This window comes from Drosophila pseudoobscura, chromosome X (genome assembly GCF_009870125.1).
Source record: "Drosophila pseudoobscura strain MV-25-SWS-2005 chromosome X, UCI_Dpse_MV25, whole genome shotgun sequence".
Taxonomy (NCBI): domain Eukaryota; kingdom Metazoa; phylum Arthropoda; class Insecta; order Diptera; family Drosophilidae; genus Drosophila; species Drosophila pseudoobscura.
The window spans coordinates 423,906-451,693 of NC_046683.1; the positions used below are offsets into that span (position 1 = coordinate 423,906).

The 27,788-nt window shown below is 48.4% G+C and overlaps 4 protein-coding genes across 5 annotated transcripts in view; 2 read left to right on the forward strand and 2 right to left on the reverse strand.

Moving 5' to 3' along the window:
- Window positions 1-1,790: 1,790 nt before the first annotated feature.
- Window positions 1,791-3,144, reverse strand: LOC6901022 (transcription factor kayak). The gene is made up of 2 exons (XM_002134470.3): window positions 2,920-3,144; window positions 1,791-2,787 (listed from the first exon to the last, which is right to left on the reverse strand). Exons 1-2 carry the CDS (start codon window positions 2,962-2,964, stop codon window positions 1,906-1,908), a joined length of 927 nt encoding a protein of 308 aa, XP_002134506.2. The 5' UTR covers window positions 2,965-3,144; the 3' UTR covers window positions 1,791-1,905.
- Window positions 3,145-3,246: 102 nt separating this feature from the next.
- On the forward strand, window positions 3,247-4,060 carry LOC4814305 (uncharacterized). Its single transcript, XM_001354320.4, has one exon. It carries the CDS (start codon window positions 3,278-3,280, stop codon window positions 3,989-3,991), a length of 714 nt encoding a protein of 237 aa, XP_001354356.3. The 5' UTR covers window positions 3,247-3,277; the 3' UTR covers window positions 3,992-4,060.
- A 233-nt stretch (window positions 4,061-4,293) lies between these two features.
- Window positions 4,294-4,681, forward strand: LOC4814290 (uncharacterized). Its single transcript, XM_001354321.3, has one exon. The coding sequence runs from the start codon at window positions 4,301-4,303 to the stop codon at window positions 4,616-4,618; it is 318 nt and encodes a 105-aa protein (XP_001354357.1). The 5' UTR covers window positions 4,294-4,300; the 3' UTR covers window positions 4,619-4,681.
- A 4,753-nt stretch (window positions 4,682-9,434) lies between these two features.
- The window catches only part of LOC4814259 (filaggrin), a 31,069-nt gene continuing 12,715 nt past the window's right edge, over window positions 9,435-27,788 (reverse strand). For both annotated transcript variants that reach the window (XM_001354322.4, XM_033383803.1), the window contains 6 exons: window positions 24,900-25,369; window positions 23,455-23,634; window positions 12,502-12,593; window positions 12,296-12,421; window positions 11,647-11,985; window positions 9,435-11,510 (listed from right to left, as the gene is read on the reverse strand). In XM_001354322.4, the coding sequence (XP_001354358.4) occupies window positions 9,809-11,510; window positions 11,647-11,985; window positions 12,296-12,421; window positions 12,502-12,593; window positions 23,455-23,634; window positions 24,900-25,358 (2,898 nt within the window). In that variant the 5' untranslated portion in view covers window positions 25,359-25,369 and the 3' untranslated portion in view covers window positions 9,435-9,808. The remainder of the gene's footprint in view (window positions 11,511-11,646; window positions 11,986-12,295; window positions 12,422-12,501; window positions 12,594-23,454; window positions 23,635-24,899; window positions 25,370-27,788) is intronic.

Here is a 27,788-nt window from a genome sequence, read left to right on the forward strand (position 1 = left end):
TAATTATCCCGCCAATTACGAAGCTGGGATTCGTCGAGTGGGCAGCTCATATTTTTGGCTCTGTGATTGATGCTGCCGCAGTCCCAGTAGCAGTGGAAGTTGAAGAGTCAGTTGCAAGCTTGTTGCTGCCTCAAGCCGGGGGTAAGCAGTAGTGTCCAGAGGCATGCAATGGCCGTCATGGTCGTGGCACTATTTGCTCAAGCCCCTTCTGCCATTGTCCATTATCCTGGCCTTCTCCTCTTGTTTGGGGAAATGAACAGGATGCGGTCCTACGCATACATCGCACATACAGATGCACAGATACAATCACTCACACATGTCTGCACACACGTGGGTCTATTTTGTAACTGTATTTGCTTTGCGTCCCATTCGGCTAGTTTTCCATTTCCATTTTGTTTTCTTTTTTCGGCTCCGTTTCCTCTTCATTTTGTTGTTGTCTGTCCGTTTGTCGACACATCGGTCGACACCAAAATGGGAATTTTCCATGCAAATAAGTCGAGGGGAGAGCTGGGAAAATCAGTGTCTGGCTTTCAGGCTCTCACTCTCATTCTGTGCCAAATGGCGATGGGTTTTTCCAATTAATATTCATCCGACGAAGGGATTGCGGATTTCTAATTGAATTACTTTCAAATGTTACCATCCAGGGTGAACAAGCCTTCAATATTTGTATTATTTCTTGCCTTGGGTCGCGTTATGGTCGGTCAGGTCAGTCGTCCTTTGTATCCATCCCTATTTATGTTGTTCGCGTGGCTTTGTCAGCGGGTTTATTTTTCCCTCGTCCTTTTCCCCTCTACTTTTCTAATGCAATTGTCGTGTTTTTGGCTCTGGGTCCCACTGTTCCTTCAGCTGTTTCTTGGCAGCAGTATTTCTTGGCGTTCGCTTTGACTTACAGTTTACATTGGCAGATGCAGAGCGCAGATGCGCCCAGAGCGATGCCGTCCTTGCTAGTAGGTGGCCAGAGGAATCCTCAAGGACGTTTCGCTAATGCCATTCACGGTGATGAGGGAGATGCAACTCTGGAAGCCACATCCTTCGTTCACCCACCTGTTGGTCAGCGAGTGTGCAGGGATTGCATAAACCGAATGCATAATGCTCCCTGGGGTGTGGCCTAGGGTACCCGACAAAAATTCGATGCAGATTTAAATGCAGATAGTGGCTTCTCTCAGATACAAATGTGGCAAACACTCGAATGATGCAAACCAATCCCTCTACTAGAGGTCTTTATATGTCCAGTCCTTGGCATCCCTCTGGGGGTACCCAAGGCGATTGCCATCCATTGTATCCTTTGAATTCCTTCACTGCCTCCCACCCCCACCATCACCAAAGCCGGCAGCAGAAAAGGCTTTGCTTTGCCATGCATTTCCATGGATATTGTATCTATTAATAGAGCCACCTTCCGCCTTCCCACACCAGATACCCAATTGTGGTGGTGAGCTGATAAATGGGACCATTGAAGCTCCAATGCGATTATAAACTCTACAACCACTCTCAATGGGAACAAGCAATCTGTTTTCATCCCCAAGCCACAGAATAACCCAGCCACCCATCCATCGAAGGTGGGCAGAAGTTGGTGGCGGAGATTGGTGAAGAGAACGGGAGAAGAGCGAGAGTTCGATGATGCTTCGTGGTTGCAGATGATAGTCCACAATATCGTGCGGCGATGTTCTCGTTCCGTGTCATTCAGCGATTGATAAAATCACACATACGACACGCGTTCCAACCCTCATTCGTGACTAATATTCTCTCTGAGCAGAGATCCGACCCCTCGTAAACAGAGATTTCCGATTTCATCATTTCTAACCATTTTTGCATTTGTTCACTTTGAATTTTAACAAAAAAAAGAGCCTTAATAGATCTAAAAAAAACTTAAGAGGCGGATCCTGTCGCTCCTCCTTCTTCTGCTGACTAGAAATTGTAGTTAAGATTGCCACTGCTGAAGCTCACGTGGGAAACGTCCGACGAAGGCTGGAACGATGGAGAACCCAGTACGGAGGACATTGGGACGGCCATTCCGTAGCTCTGGGTGGTTGTTGGGGCCAGTTGGCTGCTGGCAAACTGCTGTTGTTGTTCGCGCAGCACGTCCTGCTGCTGCTGCTGCAGGAAGCCCATGTGCTGCTGGGTCGAGTAGAAGTCGCCACCCGAGCCGGCAGAGACACCACCTCGGCCTCCTCCTGATCCTGAGTAGATGTCGCCCGCTGAGTAGGCGGCACGAACGCCCTGTCCTTGAGCTCCTCCTTGGCTGACGGAGAAACGCCCAGCCTGCTGCTGCAGACCATTGGAGCCGAACTGCGGACGACGATAGACGAAACGCGATCCAGCGGCTCCTGCGGCATCTGGTTGGGTCTGTGGCAGGGTCTGGGACTGGGACTGGCCCTGGCCAGGGGCTTGGGGCTGTCCGATCGACATGTCCGGATAGAAGTGGTAGAGCTTCTGGAGCAGTTGTTGTTGCTGCTGCTCAAACTCCACTCGCTGGCGCTGGTAGTCAATGAAGGCAGCCTGCATCTGGTCAGCATAGGTGGGCACGGGGGCGCGCTGTCCTGCGGCAGCCACGTCGGGAGCTGCCACTCCCGGCTGTGCAAGAAGTTGCTGCTGTTGCTGCAGCAGCTGCTGGGCCTGAATTTGTTGCTGCTGTTGCAGCAGCTGATGCTGCTGCTGGGGAGTGGATACAGCAGATGTCTTAGGCTTGCCCCCGCGCCCAGATGGCACGCGTCCTGGAGCCTGCTGCTGATACACAGACGAATATTGAGGTCCTGCTGCCGAAAAGCCAGGGAATGGAGTAGGATTTCGCTGTTGAAAGAAAAAGCGAAAGAAAGGGAGAAATGGGAGATGAGTTAGAAGTGTCTTTGAAAGAACTGAGCACAGTGAACCGCGATAATTTTCCCCTCTATCCTAACGCATTGAGACCTAAAGAAGTCTTACCAGTCTTTCGCCATGGCTTTGTGCACGGGCTTTGTGTGATCTCATTTTTCGCTGATGAAAGGATCCCACTGCTGAACAACTGAAGTGGAGATATGCGGATTATTGCCGAAGGAACGACCTAATTTGTGGCCAGCTCAAATGTTTCAAATTCAAAATCTAAAATCTAAAAAATTATATTTTGAGAGCAAAAATTACAACTACACCGAACCGATACGCACTGACGAAGCGAACAAATGAAACTAAATCAGATTTTAGATGTCAAATGGATACCCCAATGAGCCCCTGACAGCTGTATGTACCTGGAACCGTTAATCGGAAGCCTACTGAGATCTCGTATCCCAATCGTATTGCTCACGCGATGCCAGCCGCCTTAAAAGCAGGGAGTGGACCGTGGACTTGTCACAGTGGAGAGATGAGGTCTCAGGTGATTGGATTGCTCGTCGGACTGGTTCTGGGTCTGGCTTGGGGCCGACCGCAGAGCCCCTTCGATAATTTGGCGCTGGGCGCCATGAACGTGGCCGCCAATATAGCCGAGGCCGTGCAGGGAGGTGCTGCCATCAATCGGGACTTGAATTTCGATAATCCCTTAATGACCGTGCACTCGAAGACGGCCGTGGGCTTTGGGGATGCCATGCGGCAGCCTTCAGGCGGCGACTCCTCCGAGTCCGAAGAGCGAAGGAGACGGAGGAAAAGACGCAGCTTACGCCGGACCAAGCGGATCAAGCGCGCGCCCTGTCACTGGAAAATGTCAATGACCACCGAACCTGCCGGCGACGATGAGGTGGAGGCGCGCAAGAAGCGGGCCCGCAAGCGAGCCGCCAACAACGCCTCCAGATCTCGCATTACTCTCAAGAAGATCACCAAGAAGAGCACCAAGAAGAAGCTCCTTCGGAGGAGACGACAGATGCCCTCGGAGGGAGCTGGCGGCGGACAGCAGCAGGCAGCGGCGACCCTCGGCGACCGCCTCAAAGTCATGTGGCTCTCCCTTGTGGACAACTTAACGGATGTGGTGCAGCAGATGCGTCAAAAGATATCCAGTGCGGCAGGAGCAGCCAGTGCCGGTGGCAACTAGGTGGGAACCCCACCGAAAGTGTTTTTTTTGTCTTGCATATAAGTCTAATAAAAGTAAATGGAAACCAGATCTAAATGGAAATCATGAGCAGCTCCAGGAAGGGAGGGAATCAGGTAAATCATGGCATGACACTACCATGATATTATCGGATACCATGGGACATGGGTCACGCTCTCCACTTCCGGCCCAAAGCATGAGAAGCATTTGAACATTAACGTGGAGCGCCTAATCAGACTTCAATCTACAATCTGCACGCTTATCTCAGTACAAAAGCGGGTATTGAGCGACTATAATTCAACAGTTGGCCAAATGACTTCCGCACTCATCTACGCGCTTACTCTGATATTCGTGCTGAATGCGGCCAATGGTGAACGGGCGGCAGTAGATGAGCTCGACGTGGACTACTCCAACGAGTACGACGATGTGCGGCCCCATCTGTTGTACCCGGACGAGTCGCGGCTGGACAGGCAAATCAGCAATGCTGCTCGGGACTTCGAGCAGGGTATCAGCAATGCCTGGCAGCAGATAGTGGATTCAGTCCGCACCTATTTCGAGGAGCTCAAGAATTTCTTCAGCGATGGACGCGAGCCCAATGCCGGCAACGAAGTATTTTCCATGGATGCATAGCATCTGATCTGGTTGCTTTTGACTGAATAAAGTTTGATGGAATACATGGGAATATGATCTTATTAGGGGAATGTACTCCAACAGAGGTCGAGGTGTACGTAAATTGGTTATTTCGTTAATGAAACACCTATCTTTTTTCGCCATAAGCGAAATAATTGCCTCACATGCAACACAAACGTGAACGACGGCCATTATGCCATGATATCTGTCACTACATTTATCTGAATCTACGAATCCGAACAGGAAATACTTCGAAGAGGAAGCTGCATCAGCGATGCAACCAAGTAATTAAGAGATACCGATTCCCACCTCGCGGCTAGTTGGATTTTTTGTCCGCAAAACATGCTTAAATATACCACTGGCCTCGAAGCAGCTTTCATTTCCATTGCTGAATCGAATCCATTATGATGACACTCCGTCTGACTCTGTTGCTGGCTGGTTGGTGGCTGTTGGTGGCCTGCACTGCCGCTCGACCACAGGTTAGGCGACGAGAACCCAAGGGGAGATATTCTAAGCTATTCTAACCTACTTCTAACTTCGACAGGATCTGGGCACTGGCATGGCACTGGCCATGGGGCAGGTGAAGCAGCTGATGGAGACTGGCGGTGGTGCGCGCCAGCAGCAGAGCGTTGAGGTTCTGGGCCAGAGGGTGGACGGAGCTATGAACCTGGGCTTTGGCGAAGCCATGAACCTGCCTCTGTCTGGCTAAATGGGGAAACCAGAAATCACTAGCACTTGCAGATGATATGCTAGACTCCATTGTAAAATGGTGAAATATATGTTCGACTTCCAGCACTCGACTTACCAGTTGCTCCTCCTGCTGTGGCTGAAGCTGTGCCTGTTCCTGTTCCTGTTCTTGTGCCTGTGTCTGGAGCTGCTCCTGCTCCTGCTTAGCCGCTCCGTAATAACGGGTGAATGTCTGCTGCAACTCCGGCGTCTTCACGCTGTAAGAGTTCGTGTTGGCATCCGTGTGGAAGGAGACCTGCGCCTGGCAAGCTTCCTGCTGGCCGGCCAGGACTAGGCCAACCATTATCAAGGCCACTGCAAGCATGTCCGCGGGAGAATGATTTACGGACGAGCACTAATTGTAATTGGTTCTACTCAAAGCTCGTGCTCTCCGTTGCCACGTGCGGCTCGTTATCGGCTGCTTATCGGAGTACGCGACACGGCGAAAAGCGACTATGAATGTGCAGCGCCCGCCGTCTGCCCCAGCATTATATATAGTGCCCCAGCGGTTCGATTAACCAATTCTTCAGCGACTGTCAGCGACTCTCTCTTCCCCCCTCGCCCAATCACCTGCTCTCTTTTTTACCCCCATTCGCTTACGACGTTTGCTATGCAGAAACGGCAGACGGCCAAAAAATCGAGAGTGTTTCCACTACGTGTCACCACCCACCTACTTAGGGTAAAATCATCCATCTCTGTGATAATATCCTTTATTAGAATTTCAGTGATCGATTTCGATCACATCAAGAAATAATTTGTTCGTCTCTTGGATCCCTGGGAGATGTCTACACTTCTGGAATGCCTTCTCCAATATTATAATGCTCCATAATTGCATTTTTATTTTAATTTTTCTGTTTTCTTTTGTTTTTCTGTTGGCTGTTGATAACTTTCTTTAAACTTTTTTTTCCGTTTGAGAGCAATGTGTTCGGAATATGGAATGTGCAGACGGAAAAAAAGAGGCAACGTTTTGAGTTGCTGCTACGGCCGCAACTCTACATTTAAACCCGATACTTAGTCTGTATACCAAAAGTGCTTGCTCTAGCTCTAATGGTCTCTGCGATCTGTGGATGACACAGATTTTTCGTAATTTGTGGGGGCTCAATCGACACCTCTGTTGATGCTGATCAAGAATATATACATATACTTTATGTGGTCGGAAACGCTTCTTTCTGGACGTTACACACATCCACTTTCATCGGAAGTCTAATATACCCCTATACTCATTTTGAGTATTGGGTATAAATACACGAGCAACAGCAGCAACGAGAGACATGTCGATTCCGATGTCGATGGCAATTCCAATTCAAATTGAATACGCTCTTTGGCACTTACATAACAATCCTCCCCCGCTGGGTCCAGTAGCAGTGGCAGTGGCAGAGGCCGAGGCAGTGGCAGACAAAAACTAAACATAAACACGGGCATAAAATGTTGTTTATGGGAACGTGCATGGAATAACCGAAAAAGCCCGTAGAGAAACCCGCACAGAGAAACAGACATGAAACAGACGGACAGTCTCTCTGGGATGGCAGAGTGTTGCAAAAATCGTTGTGGCAGGAGCCACGATGCGGAAGCGGGGTTAAGGCCAACAAGAGTAGCAAAATTGGCTCAATTGAAATGCAGTTTCGGCCGCAAGCGTTTTGCTGACCAAAAGAGGGAATGGGAATGGGTATGGCACAACGATTATGAAAGCAGCAGGCAATGGATAATGATCACTTAACGCGGAGTTACGGCTACCTGAAGCGGCAAACGGTGCGTATACGTGACCGTCATATATTTATTTACGCGCATTTCATTACGCCTTGGATCCTATCCGACGCATATACGGTACGTCCGCTCGAATGTAATTGAAGGCGCATTTCACACGTTTCAAAGTTGTGTGTCGTCTCATTCGAATGGGACTCGTGGCCAGCATACGCATGGCAGGTGTCATGGACCGCTCTTTTGGGCCAGATACTCGTATTCGTGCGAGGGGTGAATTACATCTAAATCCATAACTTTATCTTAATGAGAATGAAGCTTCTCTGAGGCTCTGAAGGCAGTCACGGAACTGCATTTCTTCTATTGGCCACTCCCCCCTGGCCATTCTCCATCTGAAATGGTTGCCTTTTCCTTGTAATGGCTGGTCATTAAAGTTGACTTTTCCAAATGAAATGCTTCTCAGTTTACGATTACCCGCCATAAGCCATCGAAATAAGTAGCACAAATTATGCAGAGACTCCCCCGTTCTAACTAATATAGAGACCTGGCGCTCGAATTCAACTGGAATTCAGGAAAGGAATTGAGGGCAGCGGAGGTTATTGTAGCGGAGGAAACAAGTAAATCTAGCCAGCTGCTAAATACGCCACTTAATCATTTTACTGGGTCAGGGGGTCACGGATGGACTAAACTGGAGCCCTGGCAGAGCGGCAGCGGCAGCCAGAGGCTGATGCTGAGGCGCCCTGGGCCGAAGTGACCTCCCAGAGAGGCACAGAGAAAGAGACAGAAAGACAACTGCTTTTGGGGCTGTTAAACCCCAGTTTAAACTTTTGAACTCGCGCACTGACCCTATTCCAACCGCCACTCCCCTGCGGCACCTTCTCTCCCTTGGCGGCGAATGCTGCGTTCATGGTTCGGATGCGAATTATTTTCTGGTCCCGTTTTTGGGGCTCTGCCTTCTGCATTGGCACAGATTATATTGGGGCGACATGGCCTCCTATTTTCCCATGCCGACACCCCAAGCGGCGGGGCCCCCTGCTGTCGTAAGAGGGGGGCTTACTTATGGCCAAAAGGAGCCAAAGGCAAATAGCAAGGGCCAAAAGGGATTTTATGGCGCATGGCACAGAACAGAGCTCCAAGCAAGGTAGTACAGTAAGCCCCACCGTTGATGGTCTCACCCCACATAGTCGGAGCAAATAAAACGATGTCAAAGATAGATAGATATAAATTTGCTTTTGTGTGCTTTTAACTCACATACAATTCTCTTTTTATTAGTTTCGCACTCTCCAACCTCTACATTCTCCACAAAACGCCACAAACAGCGACAAAAAAAAAACATCTTATTCGATATAAACACGTAGAGACAAATACATACTCGTGCATACATGTATGTATCTATACATATGTATATGGGTAAACATACATCAAATATCTATATATATATATCTGAAGAGGGTCTGTCTGGGATGTCCTCTGAAAAGTATGCCCAATCCTTGACAATTGTAAGCTTAATCTACAAAAAAACGTGGCTCCTCCCTGCCAGGAGATCCACTAAACAATATCCTCCTAAAACCGCGATCAAAGTGTCTGGCAGGAGCGAACTCTGATTTGGACTTCTTTTTGGGAACCAGAGATCTTTCATGTCTCAAACTGTAATCGAGTGTGTGTATCTGCATCTGTGTATCCGTATCTGTGTATCCATATCTGTATATTGTAGTTCTTCTACGTAGCTCAGAAAAAGATATCCAGGTGGTGTGCGCTTATGATTTATTTTAGTACATAATATGTACTACATATTCACTTACATAAAGTATTTCGTGTATTTTGACATTTTGCATTGATTTAACATTCAATAGACTTTGCATTTGGTTTGGTAAAATATCAATATTTCTCTTGGCTGTCAATATTATATATATATAGTATAATATAAAATAATATAATATAATATATGTAATATAATATAATATAACATAATATAATATAATATAATATTATATATCGTATTATCATTGCCCATATATCCATATACTCGTATCCTTATATGTATGTATGTTTAATAGGGAAAAGTTTTAAAATCATCTGCATCTTGACGCAACTGATCCGCATTATATTCAATGATTAGCAACATTCAAAAGATATACGTAGATTACTATTACGTTTACAAGTAGAGTACATATTATGGGGGTCCCTAGACCGGGCTGTCCTTGGCACATTTACCACATTTACAATTTTCCTTTAATCGATTCTTATGGGAGATTTCGATTCCCCTGCTAGATCTGATCAGCTTTTGATCTGCAGCTGATGTCCGAAGAAAACCATTCATTCAACAATCAATCAATCACTCAATCAATCAACTTAACAGTCAACAACCAGGTTGTTTTAGTATCCAAATAACTATGCATATCCTCTGTATCTGTACCAGTATCTTTATTTTTATCTGTTTCGGTTATCTGTAGTATTTTTTTTATCTTTTTTATCTTTTGAGTTTTTTCCAATATTTTTCTAGTGCTTGATTAATCGCCTAACAATTCTCTGAGCAAACTTCGCTGTACCTTTAATGGCCCTGCTTCAATCGCCATGAATATTGTGTATCCTGTAGAAGGTAGAACCTAATACGTGAATACCAACATACTTCATTCTTATCCTGACTGCATCCACAAAAACATCTCGGGCATATTTCCCGCAACAAACAACAGGCTAAAGCTTTTCGTTCCGTTTCCTTACTCCCTTCTCTGCAATTCCTCATCTCATTTCTCCTCATGGTACATCTTACAGCTCGGCGAAAATATTCTCCCTGAAGTCGAGCTCGGGATGGGCCGAGTGCGATGACGATCCGTGGCCGTAGTCGCGCGACGAGGACTTCATTGAGCTCCGGCCGGATCCAGAGCCCGAGCCGGAGCTGAAGCTTGCGTTCCGGGGACTGCTGCGGCGCATGCGACCCTCGATGACGGCCATCTTGTTTAGCGGCTGCGTCGGATCCAGCTCGCAGAAAGCGCCGGCGATGAGGTCGGTGCCGTTTAGCGAGTTGAAGCTGTCCCGCTTGGAACCACGCGATGACATGACCCCGCCCGCGTGGGGGTGGTGCGACCCTGTGGAGCTTTTCCGGCTTGGCCGGTTGCGACTGTACTGATACTGATAGGCGGGCGGTGGAGCAGGTGCGACAGCTTGGGCATCGATGACGACTGCCTGGGCGACAGCTGGGGGAAGGTTCTGGGCCCCGCCCGGGGTGTAGTTGTCATAGAAGTCCGGTGGCACCACCTCCTCCTCGTCCAGCTCCCGATCCCTGCGCTCGAGTCGATGCTCCTGCTCCTGCTCCAGGCTGGGGTCCTGCAGGGAAGAGCACATGCTAAGCTCCGTGGGCTGGCTGCTGCCCGAGAGGCTGCTAAGGGGGTCGTTGCCGGGTAGGACCAGGGCCAGCGCGGCCTTGTCGTAGCCGTAGGGCGCCTCGCGCTTGGCCTTCGGCGAGCGCTGGGCGTAGAGCTTCTCTATGTCCGGCAGCTGGCGCCCTCCGCTGTGGCGGCTCTTTTCCCGCTGCTCGCGTTGCTGCTCCCGCTGCAGCATCTCTTGGATGTCCATGCTGCGCTCACGCTCAAGCTGGTCCATTATCTCCAAGTCGCGGTCTAAGGTGCTGGACGAGAAGGTGCTGCTGCACTCGCTGAAGGAAACGTCTTTGTGTCGCAACCCCGCCCCGGGTCCTACTGGCCCCAATCCCGGCCAGCGCTGCGGAGGAACCATCATGCTGCTCACCACCGAGCTCTCCTCGCCGTCGCCATAGTTGCTGGTGCTGCTGTCGTCCAGTATGCTCGTGTTCACGTTCCCATTCCCATTGCAGTAGGAAGAGGCGGTGATCCCCGACATGCATTCTGCACTGCGTAGAGTGCCGCTACCGCTTCCGTGCCGATGATTGGGCGTCGGTCTGCTTCGGTTGCTGCTGCCGCTGCTGCTCCCGGGGTGCTTTCGATGGGCATGCGGATGGAGGTGGCTGCTGGCGTGTCCTCCGTCAGATATGATGTTGATCTTCACATCGTGCTTCTTGCCGCGCACGTCCTTGCCCAGATTGTTGACCACCCCAGCGTCCCCAGGGCCGCGCCCGCCTCTCATACGCTCCCTCTCTCTCTCCCTATCCCTATCCCTTTCTCTGTCTCTATCCCTATCCCGCTCCCTATCTCTCTCCCGATCCCTCTCTCTATCCTTGCCCTGTCTGTAGGGGGTTCCGCTGTACCGATCACCGGACGATCCATGGCCCAGTCCCGCACTCCGCTCATAGCGCACCTTGGGAGGGTGCTTGAGCTGCGGCTCGGGCTGTCCCTGGTGTCCCTGGATGGTGGTGGTGTTGGTGGGTTCGTCCTTCTCGATGGAGTCTTCGCGGGATCCGCCAACCGATCTGCGTCCCACATCGCGGCGCCGCTGGCTCTTCTGCGTCCTCTTCGAGGAGAGGCGGAAGTAGCCCCTTAGACGCTCCTGCTCATCCCTGCATGGAAATAGAAGAAAACTAAAAGTCAGAGGTGGCAGTGAAGGATATTTGGTAGAGATCACATATAATATGATAGTCAAACTCGATAAAAGTAACCAGGCTGTATGGAAGAAGGAGGATCCCGTCAAATTACCTGGGAAGTATCTGCGATGCGTAGATGCAGGGGAAGATCACGGTGGGCAGGAAGGCGACCCACACGAACATCAGGTAGGTGAAGTCAAAGTGCTTCTGATTCTCATACGTCTCCTCCAGCGAAAGCCGCGCAAAGCGAAGGATCATCAAGGGGCACACGCAGACCACTTGAGTGGCGGCCATGCTCCCGAAGTTCCGCTGCTTTCGCTTCTCCCGATGGACGTCCAGCTCGGCGCTGTACAGGTCATAGGATCTGGTGCTCGCATGATTTCCGTTGCTCAGTCCAGCCACGCCTCCGCCGCTGAGGGTGCGCGGCTCCGCCGACGATGTGGAAGAGTGACTGCCGTGCAGCGGAGAAAGAAAAAACTTGTTCAGGAAATCAGAAGAACTCATTAGACAGGAATCACGCTCATTAGCGGCGGATGGGCATTGGTGGTTGGGCTCCCTATCCTAACCCTATTTTAGGAGTATTGGTAGAAGATGAATGGTGAAAGGAGGAAAGCAGTGTCGGATTACACCTCTCTTCCTCCTCTATCCCCCACTCAATCGCTCAATCAGCGAATTAATCAGCCCAATTAGCAGACAAAACTGGCGACCGATGATTAAGCTCGTTCCCAACATTTCCACCTAATGACACGACTGGCACTCACCGCTGGCGCATCCGCAGGTCCGCTCGGTGCTCGTACATCATGACCGCAAAGGGGCCCTCCGGCGGACGCAGCTCCTGGGATGTGCGGATGTAGAGGTACGACAGCAGGATGGCTGGGCCGCAGTACCTGCAACAAGAAAGTCGCAGAATAGAGAAACCCGCTCTCTCTCTATCAATTGGGGGGCGTTGTTGCAATACCGCACTTACATGAGTAAGAACAGGCCTCTGGTGTACTCCTGCATGTCGTCCATCAGGTTGACTACGCACAACCCGATCCCGGCAAGCTGGGGCATGTAGTCCTGAAAAGGATAAAATATATAAAGGTTCGTTAGTCCCCCCTAGTTTTTTGACTGACATTCGATATGCAGGGTGCGTAGCTCTTCGAATTGATTTAATATAATTACAGAGCAGTAGATGGACCCCTCTGGGGCGCCTCCTATCGATTGGCTTAGGAAAAGCATTAATTGAATCTACTTTTCTGTGGCGCACACATAGCATACACAATTGTCTTCCCTTAACCCTTCAGCACACCGCTCCCTCCTGGAAACTCTGAAAACACACAGGGTGCACGCGTTTCGCATTCACAGAGAGAGAGAGAGAGAGAGAGAGAGAGAGCTCCTCAATCAAAGCCTTGCACTCCATTTCACGGTGCGTTGGCGTTAAACGTGGCCATAAGCATATCCATGGCCATGGCCCAATGTCGTGGCCAACAATGGCCACCATTCCACTCCTCTGCCTTCCCACCCAACGGATTGTATTGTCTGCTCCCACCGTCTACGGCCACCCCTCCGCGGACAGAGATTACGCCGTAATTGTAATTACATATGATTTCGCGCGTAGCGAAAAAGTTTTTCGGAGAAACGAAGGAAATTAAACAAAGGGCGGAAATGAATTTATGGCTGAATCCCAGTTATTTTCTCATTAAATGGCACTGCCGTGGCACCATCCAAGAAGGCGCTTGTTCAGGTGCTCTCCGCTCTGATTTTAGGGCTACGGAATGATATCTAAATAAATCCGATGATGAGATTAGGGCAGGGATTAGAGGCAGGAAGTCAACAAAAGCCGTCTGGCAGCCGTGGAATAATGAGGAGTGTTTTGAATGGGGGATGGAATGGAAAGTCGAGATTTTCAAGTGACAATTGACGGGGAAAGGGCAAAGAGTGGACATTGCGAACGAGACTTCCATAAACGTGCCCTGGGGAGAATTCGTCGTCCCTGAAGCGAGGAGTTCATCAATAAAGTCTATCGCTCAAGTGTCCAGGTGCAAGTGCATGACTGGATAAGTGGATGACTGGAAGAGTGGAGCAAGGCCAGCATGCGATTGCCGCATGATGCAGCGCATAATTATTCTGCCAGATTGCGCTTGTGTGAGGGATGAGCAGGGTGTCGCCTCCAGGCTGCAACTTGGAACTTTTCATAAAGTTTCCTTATTTTCAAACGGATCCTCCTTCTACATGCATATGTTCCAATCACATACCACCACACCCAGTTACCCATACACATACATATGTTTGGAGAGGGGATTCTGTGAGGGGAAGAGGGTCCCTGGTTGGAGGAAAGCACTCGTAAATGATTTTGTATGAATAACTATTAAAAAGTTAGCAATTCCCTTGACAGCAGGCACTCCTCCATTCCACCACCCACCCCGCAGTCGAGGCGGTTCAAAACTTGACTCCAACTTTTAAATCAAATCGTAAACTATAGCACGAGAGGGGAAGATAAGGAGGAGGCGGAACAGGAGGAGCAAATGGAGTCTTCAAGGAAAAAGTTTTCCATTCGCAGCTTTGCGGCGTTCGGGACCCCGTCCCGAAAATGTAATGAAACCTTTTCAGTCTGCCCCCCAACCTCCCCTATTGGGCCTTGCCGTTCCCTCCATTCACTCCAATCCCCTTTTTCCCCCTTTGTTGCCACAGAGCCAAGCAGTCATTTGGGTAATGAACTGTTAGCGCTGTACAATCTGGCCAACAAATCTGTTTTGAACACTTTGGCCACTGTGCCACACTGCCAAATGCAAATAAACGAACGAAGGGAAACGAACGGACAGGAGCAGAGACTGAGATCCGTTGGCTGTGGCCAACGGCGGAGGATGGTGGAGGGACTGTGGCACTGTGGCGGGCGGAGGCTGCACGCAATTCAATGAGGCCTGCGGGCATCTTTGGGATACTCTCCTTGCATACATGTACCGAGAGACTCCTCCTCCCTGGAAGATGCCTGGCAACCGCTGAAAGAGTATTCCATTTTCGTCCTGCTAGTGGACATGGGTGCCTTCTTCCGTCCTTCTTCTTACTTTACTTTTTTATGGCCATCTCTCATTTCTGCTCATCTCCGTGTTTACGGCTGTGACAGTTTCCGCTTTATGGCCACAGCCAAGGGATCTCTCTCTTCGCTGCCCAGACCCCTCTTCTCTCCCCACCACCTTCTGCTGTGAGCCAAGTTATGATTACCTTCGGTGGAGACTGCTAATGCAATTGATTTGATTCGTGCTGGGCACAAATCAATTTGAGCTCCGCCCGTAAACAGTTTATGGTTGGAAGAGGCCCCCCAGTGCCGTGCCGCACCACAATCCTGACCAGGGCAGAACCGATAATGTGAACGAGAATGGCACCCGATGATGATGATGATGCTTTCAACAAGTGGCCAGGACATTAAATTGGCTCACATTATTCGGGCTTTTGGCCACGCCCACGTCTACGAAACGCAGACATGGAACAGAGGAGCAACCGAGGCATAAAGATATTTACAATTTGGAGCGCGTTTCCAAATATTTTATCGACTCGGGCACGAGCATGGGCTCGTTCTCCAGTTCTCGCTACTCCGTCTGCGGCTCAGACAGCGTAAGATTTCTGGAGGGAGACGGGTAGATGGGGAGATGGATGAAGGGAAGCCATAACCAGTAACAGAAGCCGATCCAGAGCCACAGGCAAGCACATTAATAACAATTTATTTCCGCCATGGCAGGAGGCAGTAGGCACTAGGCAGCATTCCATAGATACCTCAAAGACCAGGCTCAAGCCTGGGGGCAGACGCTGAGTCTGAGGACGTGGCGGTGGCGGTGTTGCCCACGCAAACAAATTGCAAGCGAAGGCTGCAGAAGTACGAGTCTTATCATCTCCACTGTCGTCCCAGTTTTGACTTTGACGAATCGCTGCTCAAGGATACGCGGGCATACGGGAGGAGGAAGAGGAAAGGGATGGTATTGTTCGGTGGAAGGCTGGTTATTGGATGCCAGAATGGTGGCAGGATGGCAGGAAATGGAAATGAAAAGCACTTAATAACAATTTAAAATTGGCAAATAACGGCTCAGACTCGGTTTGTGTTTTTGCGGCAGAATCAAGTCAAATGCGTAGGCAGAGATCCATAGTTATTGATGATCCAGGGATCTGCAGCTAGAGAATCCCAAAAGTTCTTTCAGCTTTCCGGCCTTTCCCCATGTCAATGGAGTCATTTTCACTTTCGGAAAAACTTCTGTTGCTGTTGCTTCTGCTGCCCCATCTCCACGGAGGAGCATCTGCGCAGACATCGGAGTTGTGTTGGGAAAAATTCGTTTGAAATTTGATTTCATATTGCGATGTCCTTGACTCTGCTCTAACCTGCGCCACCCTGTCACCCACCCCAACCACCTACCCACTTGTGCCACCCACGCAGAACAAAGTACCTACAAAATAAATAAGATAAAAAACAAGAGGGAAATTCTCATTTGTCTGCTTCAAATTTTCAGATATTATTTGCATGTATTTAGTTATCAACAAAAAGCGATAATTGAAGTGAATCCCTGTCCCCTAGTACCCTCCTGTCCGCTCCCTCACATACGCACTAATTAAAAGAAAATATTTAAAGCAACACAAATGGAAAAAGTCACGGGTGGAGGGAGACAACAGAGAGAGGGACGGGACCTTTGGTTACCAATAATAATCGGGAGTTAACATTTTTCGGACCAAAGTCTCTTCTAATGGGAAAACGCGAAGCTGAGGTCGAAGGGTGGTAAAAGAAAAACAAGGGAAATGTTTCCAATGCATAATTAAAAGCAAAATTTTCGTAATTTAAATAATAAGAAAAAAATGTACGCGAAGGAGGAAGAGGAGGAGGAGGAGGAGGAAGAGGAGAAGGAGGAGGAGGAAAGAAGCTGGAAAATGGAAAATGGAAGACCAGGTCCAGAGATTATAATGTAAACAGCAAAGAGGAGCCCAAAGGTTAGGCCTGGATGGCGTGGCGCAACGGAGGGACTGCAGTGTGGAAGGTCGCTGCCAAATAACGGTGGGACCACCGAAAAGACACTGCCGGACTTAATGGCCGTAAAATGCTAGACAAGCGGACAGCCGAGACGAGGTCGGTTTCCCAGCAAATACACACACAAAGAGAGAGGAGAGGATGACAGTGGTAGAGGAGGATCATCAAAACCAAGACAGGGATTACGACCCCAGAATCAGGACGCAGACACGGACTTGGATCCAGCGCGGGGAACAAGACCCTGACCCGGACCTGGACCCGGTCCTGGACCCGGACCTGTACCCGGACCCGTGGCCGTGGCCGTAGACGGCATGTGTTGCGCTCTGTGAGCTTACGATAATAACACAATTATGTACTTACATAATTAAAGTCGTAAAGTGCAAAAAAAAAACACACACACAGAAACAAGCGCCAGGACACACGCATATACTGCTTAAAGGACAGACACAAAGGAGAGACACAGATACAGTTCATGTGGAAAGAGAGAGGGCAGTCGTCGACTTTGATTTGGATTTTCATTCCTTTTTCACGCTTTTTGTGCCCCATTTTCAAGTGGCAGCCGAGAGGAAAATGCAAACGAAGTGGAAACTGAATGCTGATGTAGAGATAAAGAGGATGACGGAGCCGGGAAATCTGTGTTCCGATCAGCAGCAGGATCTGCAGCTGGACTCTTTCTTTCTCTCTCTGTCCTTGTTAGGGGGAAACCATTGAAAAAGTGCTTAGCGGAAGGTGGTTCTCGCTCTACTGCACTCCATTTTTCACATTTTCTATATCTACTTTTCCTTCATTGTTTCTGCATTTCTTTTGGATTCATTAATATTTTCAGCTTATGCGCATAATAACAAAGATGGCTGACAGACAGCGGCCATATATACATATATTGTACTACTATATTTCGTGTAAATAAATGTGTATTTATTCGCTGCGCCATGGAGGATACAATATGTACAGTCTCCAAAAATAATACACCTACATATACTCGTATGTACAAATACACTTAACCTTGGCAAAAACATGTTTGCCACTTGAAAGTTTTGTTTTGTAATGTCCAAAACGGCAACTAACGGCAACAGAACACAACAGAAACAGACGAAAGGCCCAAAGGAATTGGAATTGCCTCCAGGTGCAGCCTTATCCGAAATGAGGGTTTTCTTGAAAATATAAATGTCTAATAGGCTCCGCACATACGCACATACGCCAATGCTCCAATCCCTTATCAGTGATACGAGCACTCTAAGAAGGACGTGGACATGGGGCAAGGGATGCGGAGTTCTTTGAGTGCTTTGCTCCTTTGTTACCTCTGTCCGGACAACAAGTGATTTAGAGCTTTAAGCTGCTTACAGAAGAACAACAGAAGCACAAAAACCCGAAAACGGAAACGCAAAGCTACATTTAGGACAGCGAAGATTTTGATACCCTTGCAGATCGATCACTCATCTGTTGGCTTTATGATATAAGTAGGTGCTCAGTCATCCAGTTCTTATTCTCTTTACCTCCTGGTGCTTCAATGACGATGTCTCATTAAATCAATAACACCCTCTCCCTGCTAGGGTATAACCAGAATAGAAGAGACACATAGGAGCAGGAAAGGAGGAACATTGAACCCAATGAAATCAACCGCATGACAATACGAAGATCCAAAGTGAAACGCACTTGGATCACCCACCCCCGCGTCCCCCAATCGACGAACCACTCAGCCGTCCCAGCTGAACCCCCAGACACTCATCCCACGCTTTCTCCTTAAACGAGAAAGAGCGAATCGCATAAATTTTATAACGAAATTTGAGCTGCCATTTCACGGCCTCTGGGAGGCAAAAATTTGACAACCCCTGGCGCTCCTTGAGCGGGAGCCAGTGCGAGGTTTGACTGTGGAGAACATGGAACATGGCCTGGGGGCCCCTTGAATTGGGAGAAATCACCTAACAAAACTCCTCGGACGGCCCTCGGTGCTGGGGCTCCGGCTCTGTGCTTTGCACGCAGTCTGCTCTTTTCCACGAAATGGTTGATATTGTTATTTTACAATATGTAAAACGTTTACCCGGAATTCGTTCCACTCTTACCGCTCCCATTGCTCCCACCCACCGATTGAACTCTTGAACTCACGATGCGCTCCACTGAAATCCGAGAAAAACAAAGGAAAAGCTTAGGAAAACAAAGCTTCTTGCGGGAAAAGGACAAGAGAAAACGAAGCTTCCACCGTTGTGCATCGGGAACTTTTGTCAGTTTCAGTGTCAGTGTCTTAGCCCTTTCTTAACCCCTCTTTGCCGCTGTTGAATGCTTACTGCCCTCTGCCCAATGCCCCATGCCCCATGCCTGTCATGTCATTAGTTGCCCCGCAAGCTGTTGCTTCTGTCCCACAATCTCCCGCTGCCAGAGTGGGGGAGACATAAAAATTGATTGCCTTACGGGCGATTGCAACGCGCATAAAATCGCCGAAGGTTACCCAGAAGCGAAATCGCCTTGCCACCATTTCGCTGGCCATTGCCACGCAATTTGCAACGGAAGCAGCAGAGGGTGGCAGCAGCAGCAACATCATTGGCGGACATTAAAATTCCGTTAAACGGAACGACATTAAACTCAATATCAAACTCCAAATGAAGTCTGGATGTGAACTTGCAGTTTCTTTGGCACTTCCTTTGTGGCATGCTTGTGAAAATCTCACGATTTCCCTATGAGAATTTGTTTCGCCCCAACATACTGTGCGGGTCCTTCTGCTGCTGCTGTTGTTGCTCCCCTTCAGCTGGTGTGTTTCTTCTTCGTTTGAGTGCCAATTGGTGTGGAAATAAATTTACGTTTTCCATTTGTATTCCGTGTTTCAATTATTAAAATTGCCAATCAGCTGGCGGGAAGACGGAAGGAGCAGAAGAAGAGATCTCCTTGGACTAGCGACTGCAACTGGCCAATATCTTGTTCTCCTTCTGCGTCTTCATTCTGCCTGATTGATTGACTGATTGATTGATGTTTCTCTATTCAGCTTCCATTTGCTGATAAGCTCTGCAGCATCTACTCGCATAGCCGGGGGGAGATGCAGTTGCAGACGATGATGAGCAACGGAACGGGGCCTGAAAGACCATGGAACCCCCTTACGAGCCATGCAATCAGCCCATGCCGATGCCCATCCTCGCTAGTCCTTCTGCACCCTTCGACCCCTTTGGACACATATCAACTAATTTTCTTTGACAATGGAGCAATTTACAATGCTCGTTCTGTACTGGTAAATGGCAATTTAATAAGTCTTACATATGTACGTATCCCTGACAGAGAGTTGGAGAGAGAGGGAAGAAGGATAAGGAAGGCGGCGCACCGCCTCTGAGCCCACCCACACACAGACAAACTGGTTGCTAACAAAGTCATATTTATAATATGCAATAATAATAAAGACGAAGATGGAGGCAGAGGCAGGGGCAAAGGCAAAGATGAAGCTGGAGAAGGATACGTGGACAGGACAGGCAGCAAAGGACCACACGAATGCCCCGAGTCCCGAGGTGAGTGCAGCACAGGACCAAAGACCAAGACCAGGAGACCAAGAGATCGAAGAGCCAACCCGACCAGACCCCGACCCCAGCCAGGCCAAAGGACCATTTCCGGTTAAGGCGGAAGTCTCATTTATTCCCCCCCACTGTCACTCCTTCCTCATTCTGCGTGAGTGCTTGTGCTCATGAGTGTATGTGTATGTTTATGCATGTGTAATTTTTACAAATTGTTACAACGAGCACAATGCCAGCGGCCAGTTGATTGTATTTAAAGTTTCTATTTCTGCGCCGGATAACGAAACACAGAGACGAGGAAAAGCAAGGAAAAGCTACAAACTTTTGTATGCCCTAGCCGTAAGTTGATTAGATGGAAATTTGAAATTTACATGGAGATATACATACATATGCCCAAGTAGGCCCAGGAATTCATGAACAACAGCAATGGTATCCAATGGCCCCCTTCCTGATGAAAATTGCGATCGTATTTCGATCATCATTGTAGTGTGGAGTAGTGTGGCATATTCCTTAAATGTGGACAATGTTTACCCTGGTCGTTTCTTTTGCGCAGTGATTTGAATTTTCATGTAATTTCGCCTTGCAGGCGCATATCCGCCTCGTTCATAGAAGCCACAACGGTCCCCCCCATCCTGTTGATGGGGAAATGGAAATAAGGATGAAAGTGGGAAATGCGAAATTGGAAATATGAATGAGAATGAGAATGAGAATGGGGGAGGTGGAAATGGAAATGGAGATAGAATTAGGGGAAGCCGCGTGCTAAAGTCAACGCCGGTAAGCGGATATCCGCAACAAAAGCAGGAAGAACTAATAAACATAAATAAATTGTAGGTGCACAGGGTCATGGATGGGCCTTCAGTGGGTTCTTTGGCCTGGACAATCCTCTGCCTCTCCAGAAACGTTCGCCTTCAACTGCTAATGGTCATGTGGGGGCTAGAAGATCTGCAGATCCTTGACTGGCGAAGAGTGCACGATTCCAGGCCGTCTCTGAATCAATGCAGATTGAAGACAGGACTAAAGCCCTTTTTTCGACTCCTGTTTGTAGGGGGGGGCAGGGGGGTTTGGGGGCGGCGACCGTATAAACTTGATGGAGGTAAAGGGATTTTATTTTTCCACTCTGATTTGTTTGGGGACAACTTAAAAAATCAATTTGCCGCCGCACAAAGGGAAGCCGATGCCGCGTCTGGCAGTGCCACAGGGACAGTTGCAGAGTGGGGCACAGCGCAGAAATATGGAAAATTTCAATTTGTTTTGTGGAAAAGTTTCTGACACTTTTCCAGGCCAAACACGAAAACAAACAGAAAAGTTTCGTTGGCCAGTTATGGCAGCCTCCACGCTTATTACCTGGAAATAACCATGCCCCCACGTGGACACAGACGGAGACCCAAGCCCCAACTGAAGCTGAATCCAAACCGAATCGGCACGGACAGGACAGGGATAGGTACAGGTCAGGACTGGACCTAGCTGAAGCAATTCATTTTAGTGTTTGACTTTTGGCTATAAAGAGAGCCAGAGAGAGAGAGAGAGAGGTGGCGGCTGGGACCAAAGTACGGAAAACTTTTCCTTATTAAATGGAGAATTGTTTCCTGAGATCCCTGGCTCTCGTCTCTCTTCCTCTCTCGCCCTCTCTCTCTCGCTCTCTCTGTCTGCCTCTGGTCGGGAAGATTTGTGGAACAGCCTGCCAAATTGTGAATTGGCAATCAGAGTCCTCATGGAATTGTTTATATAGTGCTACACACACAACCATCTACATGCACATGCTCCCCATTCCACACTCCCGTCCGCTGGATGTGTCTGGGGCGAGTGGGTATGTCCGTAATAGAATGCTAAAATATTCATAAATTGCCGCAAACACGGGCTCAGGCACAGGGCAGGCAGCGGAAAACAGAGTAACTCCATCCCCGAAACAGAGATAATAAGCCCTCCTCCAGGTCCAGGCAGGTCCTTGCTGAGCCTTGGAGAGGAGCCATCAAATTATACGCAAATATTGAATTAATGAAATTATTGACAGGCTAGTGAGCCCGTTACCAAGCGGCCAGGCGGCAGCCCCAAACTAAACTTTAGGGGGCTTGTCGGTGCACCTACATATGCTGGCTATCATCGCCATCATCATAGACAGCCCTGGGCCTGGGACCCACTTGTTGCCTGACAGCTTTTATGGGCTTCGGGGTTCAATGAATTGCCACAAAAATTACGCAAAACGATTGCTAAGGGTTCAATCCCCTTTCGCTTTGGATTTCACTAGGAGGGAAATCAGGAAGTCAGGATTGTGTGATCTCCATTGGGATTCTCTCGATCTTCATCAATTTCATATTGGAGCCATTTCAGTGGAGCCACTCCCTTGAAGGATTTTTGGCTCCGTTCTCAAGAAATACTCGGGCCCCGAAACCATACAAAAGGTCCCAAGATGATATAAAATATGCAAGGCAAAGGCGGGTAGGAGTAGTATACACACACACACATATGCCAGTGATGACTTGACACAATGCCAACCCCTCCCCTCAGGAGCAGGTGGTGGACAACAGGAGGCGGAGAAATACACACACAGACAGACAGAAAGAGAGAGAGAGAGTGAGTGTATCAAAAAGTTGCAACACTTTATGGGCCATAAATATTTATGCCTCTTGTTGCTGTTGTGGGCGCACTTTGAGGCAGCCACAGCATCACAGGAACAGCAAAATATGGAGAGAGTCAATGTAGCAAAATATTTTGGCAACAAAATGCAGGCCGAGAGGCAAACACACAGACCACGTTGACAGGCCATGTTAACGAGTTTGAAATTGAGCCCCAGACTCTGCGTCTCAGGCGAGTGGTGGTGTCAGCAAATTGGAAGGGATTTTGGTAAACTAAGCAGAGCCGAGGGATGTGCAGCTATTTTATATATATGTATTTATGCATAACAATATTCATATTTTAAGTTTTTTCCTCATGAAAAATGATAATATTATATCAAGCTTGGTGAAATTTCTCAGCACATTCTTAAAAATATTAATTCAAATTTAAAATTCAATAAATGCGAGTTCCAGCAGGACACTCGATACTGCTGCAAGGTGCGATAAATCATCGATAACTATAATTATAATCCAATTATAATTGGACGTTGCAGCTTCGCAACAGAGGAGCGACGCAGAACGAACTGGTTCGCGGAGCGAACAAGAGAAAGAACCCAAAGTGAAGGCGGTTCAGCGAAATTTTCCCATTTTCCCATTTAAGCCGTTGTCAGGTGCCTGCTCACATATGCGATTGTGCGTCTGGTGGCAGTGGAGTTGGAGGAGTCCTTGGCGCTTTTATGGTCTAGTGCACTCGCTTTGATCTTTAGATGAGGCCGCGTTGCCATGGCGAAGTTTAATTTTCAATCAAGTAACGCCTTGGTCCATCCTCCTCGCTCCCCAGGCCACAATCTCTATCTCCCGCAATCCCCACAGCAAGGACACCCCGTACTCACCCCCAGTTCCACGTAGAAAGTGTATATGGGGTAGGGCAGGGCAATCACCATTCCAGTCAGCCAGGTAGCACAGCAGCAAACGAAGCCCGGCAGTCGGCCCTTCAGCGGATCGTTCAGCCAGCGCATGCGATCCCAGGCAATCAGTATGTGGGATATCATGGCCACGTGTAACGGAATGTCCTTCAAAGAAATCAAATACAATATACAGATGAGTTTTTTTGCTTAATCAAATTATTGTACTAGCCCTAGCAGCTCGCATTATTATTATTATTTTGAGCGGTTCCTGACATAAAAAATTAAATTAATAAACGAAAATCCTGACAATAATAACAAATAAATTAAAAAATCAAAAGTATCTATATCTGTATATTTTTCCTATCCTTTGATTCGTATAATTTAATCCTCAGAATGCGAGTTTATATGTATATACAAAGTTTTAGATACAATTTAATGAGCTTAGGATAAAAGTGGAACCTTTAATTGAGGTTTTCAGTTTGTATACGTAATATCAGAAATACCTTAAACTTGTATTATTTCTGATTTTAATAATAAATAGTATTTGAACGCAGTTTTCATCTCAGTGTCACATTTGTCGGCTTTAAGTCACAAAATTAATGCAACTTGTCAGATTTGTGGCATCTTCCCCCACTGCTCCACCAATCAATCATTACGCAAGGAAGGGGGGCCTAATGGTACGAGGATTTCACGCACACACATGACTATGCCGCGAGGATGCCCCATGAGGTGCCTTTGTTCAGTCGTCTGCCTGGCTGGCCTGCCTGATTTTGCCTGCCTGCCTGCTGTATTTGTGAGAGCTATTTGTCGCCCTTTTGTGATAGCAATCAAATCGAATCATATCCCGTTCTGATACCCCTCCTACGCCTACATTCGCATTCGAAGCTCCATCCCCATTTCGATCTAACTGTGCCTCTGTCGCGTAATAGAATCTCCTGCAGCGTCAAGGTTATAAATGTAATCATTTGTCTGCTCCACAGATTGAGGGCCTATCATCTGATAGAGGAGTCCCGCAGATAGAAGTGTGCCCTGCCGAATCCATTTTGTTCCCGAACCCCTCTGGACGTTTGCCGTTTTTTTTTTTTTTCATCTATTTATTATTATTTTTTTTTTTGCCATAAAAAAAGGAAAAGGCGGTGGCTATGGCTGTGGCTGTGGCTGTGGCTGTGGTAGGGCACATCGGATGAAATTCAGGTATATCATTTTATTTGCTTGTAATTTCTAAGCCTGTGCCACTCGAATCGTCTGTCAATCACGGTGGGTGTGTGATGCTTGATTTGATAGACCAAAGATTGCTCAATTGATCGAAACCTGATGCCATTTCCACTCAGCCAAATGGGGGCGGAAACTACATCTTCTTACTCATTTTGTAAGCTAAATATAAAGTTATGGCATTTAGATACATCTACGAGTATAGATGGATTACTCACCTGTAGCATGGGAAGAAAAAAGCATAGGAACTGCCCGAAGATCCAGTTCTGGATGAGCATCACCATCAGCGAGACGGGAAGGACTAAGGCGCATTGGACAAAGTGACACAGAGCCAGATTGATCAGAAATGAGTGTGTTACGTCCTTGTAGAGCCGATGGTACATGATGTACACGATAATTGCAATATTGAGAATTACTCCAAGGAGGGCCAGTGCCGCGTATTGGATAAGAAAGAGCCAGTACACGGACTTGATGCTCGCCTTGAGGTTGAGCCGCTCCATGTCAGCAGTTGCGTTAACGTGCCAGTCGAGAAAATTGACAATCGCCATCACGTACTTTTCCGGCATATCCTTCAGCTTCTCGCCACCACCGCCACCGTCGCCGCCACCAGAGGTACTCGCGGCCAGATGGTAGTCGTCCGCCGCTCCCCCGCCAGGATGCAGATCAGTGGGTGACATTTTCTAATCACCTGAAACGAAAAGAGAGAGAAATGGTTTGATTCACAGTTGGCCAACAGAAACAAAATTAAACCATAGATTCAGAGAGACTTTGTCGAGAGGCAGCCTCTAGTCTCTTCGGCGATGCTTTGGGTACCCTTGCGAACCGAGAGTACTCTCTGGAGACACATTCCAGAAGGAATGTGCTACTGCTATGTACCCTCTGTAAAGGGTATTTGTGGCTATAAAAGTTGTTGAAGCAGACAATTGACGTCTTTGCTTGCGCTCCGAGTTACATATGCAAAACGGTGTCCCTGGCTCTGCCTCCGCCTCTGCGCTGTGTCTGCGGTTTAGGGCAAGTTTTTGTCAAGTTATGCACGTCACATCGATGGACACGGAGACGGATACGGAGAGGGACAGGGACAACGAATGAAGGGATGACGAGACTATGCACCCGACAAAAATGGATATGGTAAACACAACTGAACTCCGACGTTGAAACATTCGCCTGGTGACAATTTTTTAGCCTGTCTCCCTGTGACGCCTCCAGGGAAACATGCCACACAGCCATCTACCATCCATTCATTCGTTTCATTGTGCGCTCATTGTTCTGTTGCGGCTGTTGTACAATAGTTTACGTTTAAGTTTGGTTAGCTTTGGCTTTGGCTTTGAGTTTCAGTTTGGTTTGGTTTGGGTTTGATTTTTTTTGGTTTTTGTGTTGCACTTTGCTTTGTTTTGCTTCGATTCAGGATTCAGTACTCGGCATTTTGTGGTGGAAAATTCCAAAAGAAATCCAGCAACGGCTCCGCCTGCAGACTGCAGGGACTACGGTCGGAGGACACATGATATGGAAATTGAAAATCTGTATGCAACGTCTGTCTGCGGTGGAGGCACACAGAGACTTGGGGCTTTCTGGCTCAGGTTCCGCTGTTTTCTGTTGGAATTTCAATCTAGACGGCCGACCAGACAGACAGACCGGCTGCAGCACACACGTCAAAAGAAACGGAGAGACACACACAACACACTCCGGGAGCGATGAGTAGCACGTAGCACACACATACACACACACACACGCTCCTGCCACAGGAGCAGCCGCAGACAAACACACCACACCCACTTGGCGCTCCGCTCCGGCTGCCTCCTCCACGGGAGGCTCCTCGATTTTCTTCCGGTCTTCCGCTTCCTTGCTTTTAAAGGGGAAGAATCCTCCTCCCCACCGTTTGGCTGCCTTCATTTTGGGCGGCAACTTCCGGTCAATTTATTGTAGCTAATTTTTCTTCACTTTCCGAAAATATTTGTGCCGCTGCAGGGAACAGGGTGCCTGCCTCTTGTTGGAGGCAGGAGAGGGCCTAATTGAATCGTCTTTCAATTTCAAATCTTAATGGAATTTCGCGGCATTTTGACATGGAAATTTCCAAGGGAAGTCCTCTGTTTGATGGCACCCTGTATCTACTGCAGTCCTCCCAGACTTCAACTCCTGCACCCAGCTGCACGGCCGCTCGGTTTGATGACCCGTGCAACGTTCACTGGCACTGGAGCCACCTCTGGATGGTGGCAGCTGTTGGCCCGCTCTTAATTTTGTTTGAACATGCCATTTGGCAGGCTACACCTCCTCGCACTTCCCCTGTCTGTTACTGACTCGTATGGTTCGGGATCGGGAGGTTTCGAACATTAGTAGTTTTTTGCTCCCAACACCACTGGTTTTTATCTATGTGTGCTTACGTTTTTGGCCGCGGCTCCGCGGCTCATACGTGTATGTGCAGCGGTGGCACCGTTTTGGGCCAAGTCCCTATCAGGTGTGCCCCTTGCCCCGGTTATCACTGTGTGCTTGTGCGGCAGTGCCTGGTGAGTGAGTCTATTATGCCGCTCAATGGTTTCCAACCCCCTCCGCTCGCCAAGGGTGCTCCCATGGCTCCCGACAACTGCAATTGCAGTGTGTGCTTCATTGTCCATTGTCCATTGTCCATTCTCCTCCGTTTCCGTTCCGCTCAGATTCATTCATAGTTGATGATGATAATGATGATGCAGCTGGATGGATGGAGCGTCCACTTGTTGAGCTAGCTCCCTATCCATGGACCAGGGATTAGCGCTATCCATTTGTCAATTAGTCGCTTTGCCGCATGCAAAGTTATAATTCCATTTGCAGCTGCCATTGCAGCCACTGCAGATCGTTCGCTCATGCCCTTCACACATTTGATGTGGTTGTCACTGCCACTGCCACTGCCAGAGTCCCAGAATCTCTTCGTCCCTGAGTGCGCTCTATGTGTGTGTGTATGTGTGTGTGTGCGTTTTAATTAGCTTAAAATGTTGATAGACAGCGTGTTGCGGCTTGTGGCTTCTTTTGCTGCTGCTGCTGCTGCTGCTGCTGCCGCTGATTCTGCTGTGGCTCCATTGCTGACAGGAGCCTCCCTGGGGGAGGACTTCTCTGTTAAAGGTTGCGAATAATGCGAA

What these genes read in the sequence shown, in the direction of transcription:
- LOC6901022 (XM_002134470.3), bottom strand. Translation starts at nt 2,964, where the DNA reads ATGAGATCACACAAAGCCCGTGCACAAAGCCATGGCGAAAGACTG. An exon ending in AAAGCCATGGCGAAAGACTG is followed by an intron (nt 2,788 to 2,919) that starts GTAAGACTTCTT and finishes TTCTTTCAACAG; the next exon opens with CGAAATCCTACTCCATTCCC.
- LOC4814305 (XM_001354320.4), top strand. Translation starts at nt 3,278, where the DNA reads ATGCCAGCCGCCTTAAAAGCAGGGAGTGGACCGTGGACTTGTCACAGT.
- LOC4814290 (XM_001354321.3), top strand. Translation starts at nt 4,301, where the DNA reads ATGACTTCCGCACTCATCTACGCGCTTACTCTGATATTCGTGCTGAAT.